Source organism: Dipodomys ordii, unplaced genomic scaffold (genome assembly GCF_000151885.1).
Source record: "Dipodomys ordii isolate 6190 unplaced genomic scaffold, Dord_2.0 Scaffold54, whole genome shotgun sequence".
NCBI lineage: Eukaryota > Metazoa > Chordata > Mammalia > Rodentia > Heteromyidae > Dipodomys > Dipodomys ordii.
Window position 1 is genome coordinate 3,273,183 of NW_012267270.1, and position 12,357 is coordinate 3,285,539.

Sequence of the window (12,357 nt, forward strand, 5' to 3'; positions counted from 1 at the left end):
GAGTAGAGCAAGTCCTCTGCTGACGGCCTCTTTATTTCCATCTCGGTTCCAGCCCACCCCCAGGACTCCAGGCTCAGCAGCAGACAGTTTATAAATAAATAAATTACAAAAGCCAGTGGAGGGAGTGGCCCCAGACTCAGTGCTCCGTGAGTGACAGCTGCAGAATGCGCTGCAAGTCCTCTTCCTCCTGCTGACCCCGCCGCTCCCGCTCCTCCTGCTCCCTCGAAGACAATTCCAGAGCCAGGCGAAGCTGCTCCTCAAAGCTTGGGGGGGCATGGGACGGGGGCATGTTCTGAGGGGATCCTGGGCCCCTGGACTCTGTGGACAGCTGCAGGCTTTCCTGGAGAGCTCTTCCAGGCAAAGGTAAGAGGGGGAGAACAGACAGTTGAGCAAGAAGGCTGGAGAGGGAGGAGGAGCAAAGGGGCAGGCACAAGGCTCTGGGAGACAAGGAGATCAGAGAAAGGGAGGGAAGGGGAGGTTCAAGGACTGTTTCCCCTCTCTCTCCATTTTTTTGGTGGTGACCAGCCCTGCTCTGATGAGGGGCTGGGGTCCTAGGACCAAGACCTCCCCGGGACCCATCAGGTTTGGCCCAACCAAGGCAGGGGACCTGGCGGGTGCTGCAGGGTCTCACCGCTCCAGCTGAAGCTGCTCCTCATATACTGTGGCTTGAGGAGGGTGAGTGCCAGGCCTCGTGTTGGTCAGGGCTTCCCACACAGTCACCTGCAAAGCCCCAGCCCAAGCTGTCAACTCAGCCCTGTGGCCGAGGCGGCTGAGGTCCACCCTCTGCCCAAGTCCCACCTGCTCTGCCTCTGTGCCCGCCTCCAGCAGGCTCTGCTGGATGGCAAACTGCAGCAGGTCGTCATCTTCATCCCGAAGGGGCTCGCTGCGCTCTGCACCCAGCACACTGTACCCCTCGGGTACTTCAAACACAGTGGGGTCCACCTCACATGGGAAAGGGCTCCCTGGACAGGCAGCAGGGGAGCACACTCAGTCTCGGAGGCTCAGCCACCACAGAGCCGCACGGCCTCCTCGGTTACCTGCATCCATACCTGAAACAGCTGCCGCAGTACTGGAGGCCGCAGAGCTGGAGGCTGCAGAGCTGGAGGCCAGCACCCTCACTGAGCTCAGAGGCTCATCACAGCCGCACAGGTTGCTGAAGGTGATGCGGGCATTGAGCACGTGGAAGAGGGGAATCTCTGGGAGGAGACAGCTGGGACTGAGCTGCCTGCTCCTCACAATCCCCCCATCCTTGAGGAAGACCCATACCCAGGCCCGCCTCCCTCTCACCAATCTTGACAGGGAAGCCTGGCGGGAGGCGCAGGGTGATGAAGTCCCGCAGCTTAGCAAAGTGAGCATTGCTGATGGCCATCAGGTCAATGATAGGTGTCACCTGGTCACCCAGAGAAAGCGGGTGCTCCTCGCTCAGCCACAGTGTTGCCTTGAACCTGCCCAGATGGCCAGAGCATGGAATCAGGGACCCTCTGGTGGTCTTTCCTCCAAGGCCTATCCTCTCCTGTCACCCCCTGTGATACCCTCCTCCCTGCTCAGCTGCCCCTTATCTTCCCTAGAGACAGCCCTGCAGCCTGGCCCTGAAGCGCACACTGCTTCAGTCCCTGGGCGCAGATCAGTGTCCACGGCTTTGTGCCCAGGCATCTGGTCTGGATGAGGAGGGCAGGGGCCAGGCTGTGGGCTTCGGGGCTTTGTCCACAGCCCTGTCTTCCTCCCCTACCAGAGCTGGCCAGCACCTCATACTTTGTGGTACTGATGTGTCCAGTGGAGGCCAAGGGTCAGGACTGCAGGAGTTTGACTCCCAGCTCCACCCCTGGTGCCTGAGAGGATCTCTGTGAGGTGGCCTTGGAGGCATTAGGCTCTGTCCACTGTGACCATTGACATCTGCTCATCAGACCCTCCCTGCAAGTGTGATGTCTCTTGTCCATAAGCGGGAAATCAAACTCATATGGGGGAAGACATTTACCGTGACACACAGCTGTGATAGCAGGGCTGTGGGCCCTTCCCACTCTGCCATGCTCTGGCTCCTGGTCCATGATCATTAAGTTGAATTAAAAAACAACACAAAAACCCACAGATTGTGCTACTCGGCATTCATTCAATCCTGCATCCAAGCGTCACCAGTTTCCTGGGCCAAGCCACACACACGTGCTCAGAAGCACAGGTAAGTGAGAGCCGTGGCTCCAGACAGAGGCTGGCTAGAGGAGCAGGCCCCATTGTGATGGATCCAGGTGTGACAGGAATCAGTGGGGGGGGGAGTCCAGGCAGGGTCCCCACCCTTGAAGGAAGTCCCCAGCCAGCTCCCCAGGCCTCACCTCTGTACTTTGCTGGACATCTCAATGGGGCGGCCAATGTTTCTTGACTCCAGGCTGAAGCTGGGGTCGAAGTATTCTTCTGGGGAAATGGCTGTGGGGTTGGTGGGGCTGGCTGCTTGCTGCACAGGAGCCTGGGTGGGCCCCAGGACCAGACTTAGCCCTCAGGCTGACCAGGATGGTACCCCGCCCACCCAGGGTCAGCCCAGCCCTTCCCCCAGCCCTGCTCACCCCACTGTAGGAGGAATGCTGCTGGGCCATCCCCAGGAAGGACTGGAATGGAGTCTTCCCTCCTAGGGAGCAGAGGACGGAGCCCATGAGGGGAAACTGGGCTACCACCCAGACTGCCCCTTGCCCCCTACCGGGAAGCCCTCCTGCTGAGGGGGGTAGGGAGACAGCCTCCCAGCTGGTCCCCGATACTCTGGCCCTGACCCCAGACCAGCGTGTGACTGGGCAGCAGGCAGGCGCACCTGGGTTTACCTTTGGTCCTCGACTTGTCCTGATCAGAGAGGTGTTCTGTGCGTGTGCGTGTCACCAGCTCCACGTTGGTGGCACTGTACACCTGGGGAGCAGAGGGGGACATGGGGAAGCTGGGCATTCAGAAACTTCCCCACACCCAGCTTCAGCAGCACAGCACCCAACTCCTCCTGTCCCCAGAGACAGATGAGGAAGCAGATGGCAGGGTCTGAGCCCCAGGAGTCATTACCCAGGAGATACATCCTGAACGCCAGGAAGAAAATGCTCTTCCTCTGACTTCACAGCCTGGGTAGGGCTCAGCAGGCCTGTCCCTGGCCACACAGAACTTCCCGGCTCTAAGAGCTACTCTGTCTCTCCCTCCACATGGGGGCAGGAGAATGTGGGGGGGGGCAAAGAATGTGGCAAGCTCCTGGACCTTGTCTGTTCCCCCCCCCCCCCGGCCGCCAGCCCCCTCCAGTGGCCTCTCCTGCCTTGGCTTCGTAGCCGCTAACAGTCTCCATCTTCTCAGACCGCCATCCCCAGATGCCACACTTGTTCCTGGAACAAACCAAACAGAAGCTTGTGAGGCTCCCACACAACCAAAGCTCCCTCCAGCTCACAGAGCCTGGCTGCCCAGCTCCCAGGGGCTCTTTCCACGGTGAGACATAAAGGGATCTGAAGAGGCTGCCGGCAGCTGGGAATGCTTGAACAAGGACTGAGGATTGTTGTTCATTTTATTAGCTATGATAATGGCGTTGAGGCTGGGTTTATAAATATCCTTATCTTTATCTGCTAGCACAGAAACATTTAACTGTTGAGATGATAAGGGAACTAAGATGTGCTTTAAAATATCCTCAGAAAGCAAAGAGGGAAAAGGTGAGGAAGGACAGCTATGAGATGGGTAAAAGGTTGCTAAGGCTGAAGCTGAGTTTGATCAGTAAATACTCTATCCACCTTCCCTCTCCTTTCCTCCCTCCCTATGCCCATCCCTCCCTCCTTCCTTTTCCTTCCTGTCCCTCCATCCTTTCCTTTCTCCTTCCTCTCTTCTTCTCTTCCTCCCTCTCTTCTTTCCTTTCGAGTGCCTTACTCTCCTCTCTCCTTTTCCCCTTAACTCCCTCCGTTACTCTGCTTTCTTCAGTGCTGAAGACTGAACTTAGGGCCTCAGGCATACATGCCAGACAAGTACTCTACCTCTGATTTATAACCCCCAGCTCATATTTTAACATTTTCATAATAAAGAGTTACAAACTAGCCATGCCCTGGTGGCTCATGCCTGTTAGCCTAGCTACTCAGGAGGCTGTGATCTGAGGATCGTGGCTCAAAGCTAGCCCAGGCAAGAAGGTCTGAGAGACTCTTATCTCCAATTAACCACCAGAAAACCAGAAGTGGCACTGTGGCTCAAAGTGGTAGAGTGCTAGCCTTGAGCTGAAGAGCTCAGGGACAGCACCCAGGCCCAGAGTTCTCAAGTGCCAGACCCAGAAGAAAAAAAAAAAAAGAGACCAATTCAAAAATTGAATAACGAATTCCGTTTCTAATTTATTTTCACATACTTTCTGTCCTCCGTGAGGAGCTGCTTTTTGTAATCACAAAGAAGCAGAAGACATGAACAGTACTATAAACTAGACTTTTATAAATCTTCTGAGAGCACTTCACCTTTCTCAAATGCACATGAAATGTCCCTTAGATCACTTTAAGATTATGAAAGAAATTTCAATAAAACAAAATAGATGTCATCTACATTATTTTTCAAACATAACAGAAGGAAATTAGAAATAACAAAATAATCTTAGAAACTCATAAATGTGGACTGTAAACAACACAGTTCTAAATAATCTTTGGAATAAATTCAGAGGGAAATCAGAAAATATTTTGGGATCATAGATATGAAGATATAACATATCCAGACTCATAGGACACAGCTAATGTCAGGCTTGAGAGAAATACAGAGCTGTAAATGACAATGTTAAGAAAGAAGAAGGGGGCTGGGAATGTGGCTTAGTAGTAGAGTGCTTACCTAGCACGTATGAAGCCCTGGGTTAGGTTCCTCAGTCCCACATACACAGAAAAAGCCAGAAGTGGTGCTGTGGCTCAAGTGGTAGAGTGCTAGCCCTGAGCAAAAGAAGCTCATGGACAGTGCCAAGACGCTGAGTTCAAGCCCCAGGGCTAACAAAACAAAAACAACAACAAAAAAAACAATAACAACAAAAAAATGAAGAAGCCAGGTATTGGTAGCTCATGCCAGGGATCCCAGCTATTCAAGAGGCTGAGATCTGAGAATCGTGGTTCAAAGCCAGGCTGGGCAGTAAAGTCCATGAGACTCAATTAACCACAATTAACCACCAGAAAACTGGATGTAGTGCTGTGGCTCCAAGTGGTAGAGCACTAGCCTTTAGCAAAAAGTGCTCTGGGACAGCGCACAGGCCACAAGTTCAAGCCCCAAAACTGACAAAAAAAAAAAAAAAGTTCCACAGAGAGCCAGGAGGCTGAGATCTAAGGATCACAGTTCACAGTTTGAAGTCAGCCCAGGCAGGCAGGAAAGTCTGTGAGACTCATATCCAATAAACTACTCAAAAAATGTTGCAAGTGGAGTTGTGGCTCAAGTGGTGAGCACTAGCCCTGAGCAAAAGAAACTCAGGGACAATGCCTAGGCACCGAGGTCAAGCCCAGTACCAGCACAAAGATAGGAAGGAAGGGAAGGAAAGAGGGAGAAAGAGAGAAGGGGAGGGAGAAAGAAAGAAAGAAGGAAGGAAGGAAAGAAAGAGAAAAAGAAAGAAAAGAAAGCAAGAAAGAGAAGGGAAGGGAAGGGAAGGGGAGGAGAGGGGAGGAGAGGGGAGGGGAGGAGATGGAGGGGAGGGGAGGGGAGGAAAGAAAGAGCTGGGTATTAGTGGTGCACACCTGAAGCCCAGATAGATACTAAAGAGGCTGAAGTAAGGAGAACCATTTGAGGTCAAGAGTTTGAGACCAGGGGCTGGGAAGGTGGCTCAGCGGTAGAGCGCTTGCCTTGCATGCATGAGGCCCTGGGTTCGATTCCTCAGCACCACATAAACAAAAAGAAAATGCTGGAAGTGGCACTGTGGCTCAAGTGGTAGAGCGCTAGCCTTGAGCTGAAGAGCTGAGGGACAGGCCCAGGCCCAGAGTTCAGGCCCCATGACCAGACCCCCCCCCCAAAAAAAAGAGTTTGAGACCAGACAGCCCAGACAGCCACTGTCATAGCTACTCAGAAGGCTGAGATCTAAGGATCATGGTTCAAAGTCAGACAGACAAAAGTCCATGAACTTCTAACCTCCAGTTAACCACCAAAGAGCCAGAAATAGAGCTGTGGCTCAAGTGGTAGAGTGCTAGCCTAGAGGAAAAAAAAAGCCTAGGGACAGTGCCCAGGCCTTGAGTTCAAGCCCCAGGACTGGCAAAAAAAAAAACCAAAAACAAAAAACTTTTGAGACCAGTTTGAGCAACATAGTAACACCTGAGAAAGAAAGGAAGGGAGGAAGGTTGGTCTCAATTACCCTAACCTTTCACATTAAGACACTGGAAAGCTGGGTGCCAATGGCTCACATCTATAATCCTAACTTCTCAGGAGGCTGAGTGGTTCCAAGCCAGTCCAGGCAGAAAAATCCACCATTCTAATGAGGCAGCAAAAATGCTGGACTTAGCTGGGTGCTGGTGGCTCACGCCTGTAATCCTAGCTACTCAGGAGGCTGAGATCTGAGGATCGCGGTTCAAACCCAGCCCGGGCAGGAAAGACTGTGGGACTCCTATCTCCAATAAACCACCAGAAAACCGGAAGGGGCGCTGTAGCTCAAGTGGTAGAGTGCTCGCCTTGAGCTGAAGAGCTGAGGGACAGCGCTCAGGCTCAGAGTTCAAGCCCCATGACTGGACCCAAAAAAAAAAAAAAAAAAAGAAGTGTTCAAGGGCTGGGAAGGTGGCTCAGTGGTAGAGCCTCCCTCACATGCCTGAGGCCCTGGGTTCGATTCCTCAGCACAACATAAGCAGATAAAGCTGGAAGTGGCGCTGTGGCTCAAGCGGTAGAGCGCTAGCTTTGAGCTAAAGAGATCAAAAAAAGAAAAACAGTGGCTCAAGTAGTAGAATAAAGCCAAGTGAGAGCTCAGAGCTCTGAATTCACGAACACCGCAGCTCCTGCTGTAATTGTAACTATTAAAAAGTAAGCTTTCCAATGTTAAAGTTCTTACTGATCTTTTTTTTTGGGGGGGGGGCAGTCCTGGGGCCTGAACTCAGGGCCTAGGCACTGTCCCTGAGCTTCTTTTGCTCAAGGCTAACACTCTACCACCTGAGCCATAGCACCACTTCTGGCTTTTTCTGTTTATGTGGTATTGAGAAATTGAACCAAGGGTTTTATGCATGCTAGACAAGCACTTGACCACTGAACCACATTTCCAGCCCTGTTAAAGTTATTATAAAGCAACAGTAAGACAATAAAAAGTCCTAGCACAAGAAAAGACCAAGGGAACAGAATGGAGAGTTCCGGGGGAAAAAAATCTCCAACCTGATCTATAGCCAAATGACTTTTTTTTTTTTTTACAACAGTGGCAAAATTAATGGGAAAAGCACAATATTTTTAACAAAGGCTGAAACAGCTAGATAGTCACAGACGAAAGAATTAAGTTGGACTCACATACCTAAGGATTAGGTCAAAATGGCTGAAAGAGCTAAACTATAAAACTTTCAGAAGAAAATGGGAAAATCTCCATGGCCTCAGATTTGGTCATGAATTTATTAGGTATGCCCAAAATAATGGGCAACAAAAGAAAAACTGTTATCAAAAATTCAAAGTTTTTAGCCAGACCCTGTTGGCCTATAATCTTAACTAGTTAGAAGGCTAAGATTGGAAGGATCATAGTTTCTGAGCAGCTAGGGGAGAAAAGTCTGTAAGATTTCATCTCCAAGAAGGGAACCTGGACGTGGAGGTTCACATCTGTGATCCCAGTGATATAAGAAAACCTTGAGTAGACGCCAAAGCTCAGGCACACAGTCAGGATGGGTGGGGAAGCCAGACACTCTCCTAAAACCACCAGTGAAAAACAGGGCAAAAGACATGACTCAAGTAGCCAAGTGCCAGACAAGCAAGCATGAGGCCTTGAGTTCAAACCCCCCAAACTGAAGTGTCAAAAAAAAAAAAAAGAAGAAAGAAAATGAATTGTTGCAAACACCATCAAAAAAGTAAAAAGACATGGCTGGGAATACAGCTTAGTGGCAGAGTGCTTGCCTAGCATGCAGGAAGCCCTGGGTTTGATTCCTCAGAACCACGTACACAGAAAACACCAGAAGTGGCTCTGTGGCTCAAGTGGTAGAGTGCTAGCCTTGAGCAAAAGAAGCTCATAGACAGTGCTCAGGCCCTGAGTTCAAGCCCCAGGACTGGCAAAAAAAAAAAAGTAAAAAGACAATTTTCAGAAATGGAGAAAATCATGAATATATGGAGAACTCTTACAACTAAAGCAGAAGAGAACCCAACTAAAATCATGGTGAAAGAATCTGAACAGGGAAGCCGGGCGCTGGTGGCTCACACCTGTAATCTTAGCTACTGGGGAGGCTGAGATCTGAGGATCATGGTTCAAAGCCAGCCTGGGCAGGAAAGTCTGTGAAACTCTTATCTCCAATAAACCACCAGAAAACCAGAAGTGGCACTGTGGCTCAAGCGGTAGAGCGCTCGCCTTGAGCTGAAGAGCTGAGGGACAGCACCCAAGCCCAGAGTTCGAGACCCACAACCAGAAAAAAAAAAAAAAAAGAATCTGAACAGGGCTGGGAAGATGGCTCAGTGGTAGAATGCTTGTCTTGCATGCATGAGGCCCGGGGTTCAATTCCTCAGCACCACAAAAGCAGAAAAAGCCAGAAGTGGTGCTGTGGCTCAAATGGTAGCCTTGAGTTGAAGAGCTGAGAGACAGTGCCCAGGCCTATAGTTCAGGCCTCATGACAGACAAAAAAAAAGAATCTGAACAGCAAGAACAAGTGAAAAAAAAATCTAAATAGTCATTTCTCCAAAGAAGATATACAAATGACCAATAAGTACATAAAAGATGCTTATCATCAGTCATTAGGGAAATGCAAATCAAAACCACAATGAGGTACCACTTTCCATCGCTATGATGGCTACAGTCCAACAATATAATCCAAGAATGAATGAATGCAAATCATCAGGAGTGTTAGTGAGAATGTGGAGAAATCAGAACCCTCCTTCACGGCTGGAAGGAGTGTGAAATGGTACAGCACCATTGATAAAAAGTTCATTGAACAATTAAATATCAAGTGACTACATAGTTCAGCAGTTCCATATAAGAACAGACTCAGGAAAAATGAAAACACATGTACATATAAATTTTGTATACAAGTGTTTATAGCATCATTATTCATAATGGCTAAATGGACCAGGTGACAGTAGCTCACACGCATCTGTAATCCTAGCTAGATGTTTAGGAAGCTGAGATCTGAGGATGATGGTTTGAAGCCAGCGAGGGTCAAAAAGTCCTTGAGTGTCTACTTCCAATTAATGAGCAAAAAAGCCCTACTGGAGATGTGGCTCAAGTGTTAGTGAACAAGCTGAGCAAGAGTGCAAGGCCCTGCCGGGTGCTGGTGGCTCACACCTGTCATCCTAGCTACTCAAGAGGCTGAGATCTGATCGCGGTTCAAAGCCAGCCCAGGCAGGAAAGTCCGAGAGACTCTTATCTCCAATGAACCACTAGAAAACCGGAAGTGGCACTGTGGCTCAAGAGATAGAGTGCTAGCCTTGAGCTGAAGAGCTGAGGGACAGTGCCCAGGCCCAGAGTTCAAGCACCAGTACCAGCCCATGTGTGCACGCATGTGCCCCCCCCCAGTACGTGTCCAAATGGTGGGAAAAATGTAAATGTCTATGAACAGACTAGTGAATAGACAAAATGTGCTATTTTCATTTAATGGAAGGAATGGGTACTCATGTGAGGGTACCAAAGTGACCCCTCAATCTGAGCAGCCTCTGGGGTGGGGCCTCAGCTTCCCGATGCCCCAACCACGAGCCTCAGAGCTTACCCGTACCCTCAGGGCTTAGCCTTCCCCTGCCTTCATCCACTGTGACTTTTGTTACCTCTTCCCTGTGCTGTCCCGGGCGTGCCAGGGCCCAACTGACCTCTCAAAGGCCACATTGCGCGTATCCAGGTGGGTGGAGACGATAGGGGAGGTGAGGCGACTGGCGACATGCTCCTCGCTGGGCCGCATGGCGGCCAGCAGTGTTTCAGGCTCATGCAGAGCCATCCCTAAGGTCTCTGTGTGCACCACCTGTCGGTCATGGTCCACTTCCATCACCAGGGCTCCTTCCTCTGCCAGCAAAGGAGGGTAGAGAGGGGACACAGATCAGTACTGACTCTTCCAGCAGGCTACCTGGGGCTGAGTGGCTACAGTCTCAGCCCCTGGATTCCCTTCCACCCTCAGCATGAACTCAGGGCGTGGATGCTGTCCCAGAGCTTTGTAGCTCAAGGCTAGCACTCTAGCACTTTGAGCCACAGTTCTACTTCCTGTTTTCTGGTGGTTAATTGGCCTTTCCTGCCTGGGCTGGATTTGAACTGTGACCCTCAGCTGTCAGCCTCCTGAGTAGCTAGGATTATAGGTGTGAGCCACCAGCACCCAGCTACCCTCAGCTTTTCTCCATGTGCATAGTGCAGAGAAAGCCACTGAAGCATTCGAGGGTGCTACACATCCCAAAGCCTGCAGCAAATGCCCCTGAGCTCACCCTGGCCCTTGAAGATGAAGCTCCTCCGGCCACGCTGCCAGGTCATGTGCTCAAAACCCAGGAGACTCGTGTCCACCCGCAGGCTCTCACCCCGCTTCCACACGCGGTACACATCACTTGGGCACATTTTGGACACAAGTGGCACTGCAGGGAGTCCTGAGGTCACCGGGGTCTTCCCCGAAGGCCCCACTCCAAGTCCCTGGGGAGGGGGAGGGCCACAAGTGGTTCCCACTCACCCCAGCTGGTGAACTCCCACTTCATCTCCACGTAGAAATCAGGGGCCTGAGAGAAATGAAAGCTATCCATCAGGCCCAGCCTGGGCGGGAGGCCAGAGGGCCTGGTGGCTCCTTGTCTACCTCCATCCACAAGCATACTGGGAGGCCCTAGGGAAGCCTCTGCCCCCTCTTTGTCTGAAAAGGGGGCCCTAGGACCTCCAGGCCTGCCCTGCCAACCCTCTGCAGCATGCAGAAGGGCAGACTATACACAGAACCAGGAAAAACAGTGGCCCAAGCCATCTCCACCCAGCTGCCCTTCCCTGGAGAAATCTAATTCTCAAGGAAGGCCAAAGTCTAAAGTTCTATAGAGACATCTAGTGCCAGGGCCCTCCACGCCAGTGAAAACTTTGCTTCCAATCTCATCCACATGGCCTGGGATCCTTTTCTTCTCTCATGACTGTAAGGTGGGGGGTCCAGACAGAGAGTGGTGGGGAGCAATACTGCATGGGCTGGGTGATCTTCTAAGCCAGGCTTGGCACACAGGTGACCAAGATGGCTCCTGACAAAACCCCACCATCACACACTTAACTAACCATCTCCTGGGTCCTGCCCTTACCTGGCGGAGTTTGTTGAGCAATTCGGGAATGCCAGCCAGCCTCTGTGTAGCCCTCTGGAAGTCCCGATACTGGAGCACCAACTGTACCATCTCCGGGTCTCCGGTGCTGACTGCCTCTTGCAGGACTAAGGGATATCTTATTGCTGAGGAAAGCCTTCCCACTGGCCCCTGGTCACTCCCTCCCACCCACCAACCCCACCGCTGGCCATAAGGAAAGCCCAGTGCAGTACCTGCCCAGCCCTGGCGGCTCTCTCTGCCCACATTGGCATTATGTCGAAGGAGGACTCTGACAGATTCCAGATTTCCCAGAGATACAGCCAGCTCCAGAGGAGTGCGCCCCCGGGGATCCTCCTGTTCTAAGTCGTGCTAAGGGAGATGGAGAGGCCAAGGCAAGAAGGTTGAACCCAGACCGAGTCACTTTGGGATATAAGGGCGGCAGCCAGGCCAGGGAGATGGCAGAAGGTGGCTTGTGTGTCCTGGTGGAGAAGGCGCACTGGGGAGGGCAGGGGACTGGTGGGGAGGGAAGCTGTGGGAAGGGCTTGGTTCCAGCAGACCTTCAGGCCTGATGGAGGGCTCTGGCTAGACAGATGCAGGCGAGGGATGGGAAGAGTTCAGCGGGGTTCCTTTCTCTGCCTGGCTCAGAGGTGACACGGGAGAGTTCAGGGGATGATGCAGTAGGAGGTGGGCAAACCTCAGGACAAGGCCCGGCGCCGGAGAAGCGAAGCGGCCAAAGGATGGAGCGTGAGTGCAGGTGACCCGGGCCGGGGCCGGGACCGGGGCCGGGCGTGGGTGCAGCTCGGGGCAGGGCAGGCACAGGCCTTCAGCTTGCAGCTGCACTCGGGAGGGGGCCAGGCGGACTGGCCGGGAGGGGGCCTCACCTGACCGCTGTGCAGCGCGGCCTCCAGTTCGCGGTGCCGGTTCGCCCAGACGAGCCGGTGCAGCCGGAAGGTGGGGCCCGGGCCGGCCATGCTGGGCCTCAGTGCCGCATCCCGGGCGGGCTGGTGGGCGCGGCAGGGGCGGCCCAGCTCCTCTCGGCTT

The 12,357-nt window shown here is 52.3% G+C and overlaps 1 protein-coding gene across 3 annotated transcripts; it reads right to left on the minus strand.

Annotated features, from left to right (window-relative positions):
- Positions 1-27: 27 nt before the first annotated feature.
- Ankrd13d (ankyrin repeat domain 13 family, member D) lies at positions 28-12,351 on the minus strand. Of its 3 annotated transcripts, none has more exons than XM_013021226.1 (15): positions 12,198-12,351; positions 11,550-11,685; positions 11,320-11,444; positions 10,725-10,770; positions 10,489-10,632; positions 9,889-10,078; positions 3,269-3,335; positions 2,802-2,883; positions 2,553-2,614; positions 2,325-2,455; positions 1,288-1,445; positions 1,050-1,196; positions 799-962; positions 632-720; positions 28-350 (listed from the first exon to the last, which is right to left on the minus strand). In XM_013021226.1, the coding sequence occupies exons 1-15, from the start codon at positions 12,285-12,287 to the stop codon at positions 137-139; spliced, it is 1,845 nt and encodes a 614-aa protein (XP_012876680.1). In that variant the 5' UTR covers positions 12,288-12,351; the 3' UTR covers positions 28-136. The 3 variants fall into 3 exon arrangements, with proteins under 3 accessions (XP_012876680.1, XP_012876682.1, XP_012876679.1); XM_013021228.1 differs by having other exon boundaries at positions 2,325-2,443; positions 10,489-10,644; XM_013021225.1 differs by having other exon boundaries at positions 10,489-10,644.
- Positions 12,352-12,357: the final 6 nt, after the last annotated feature.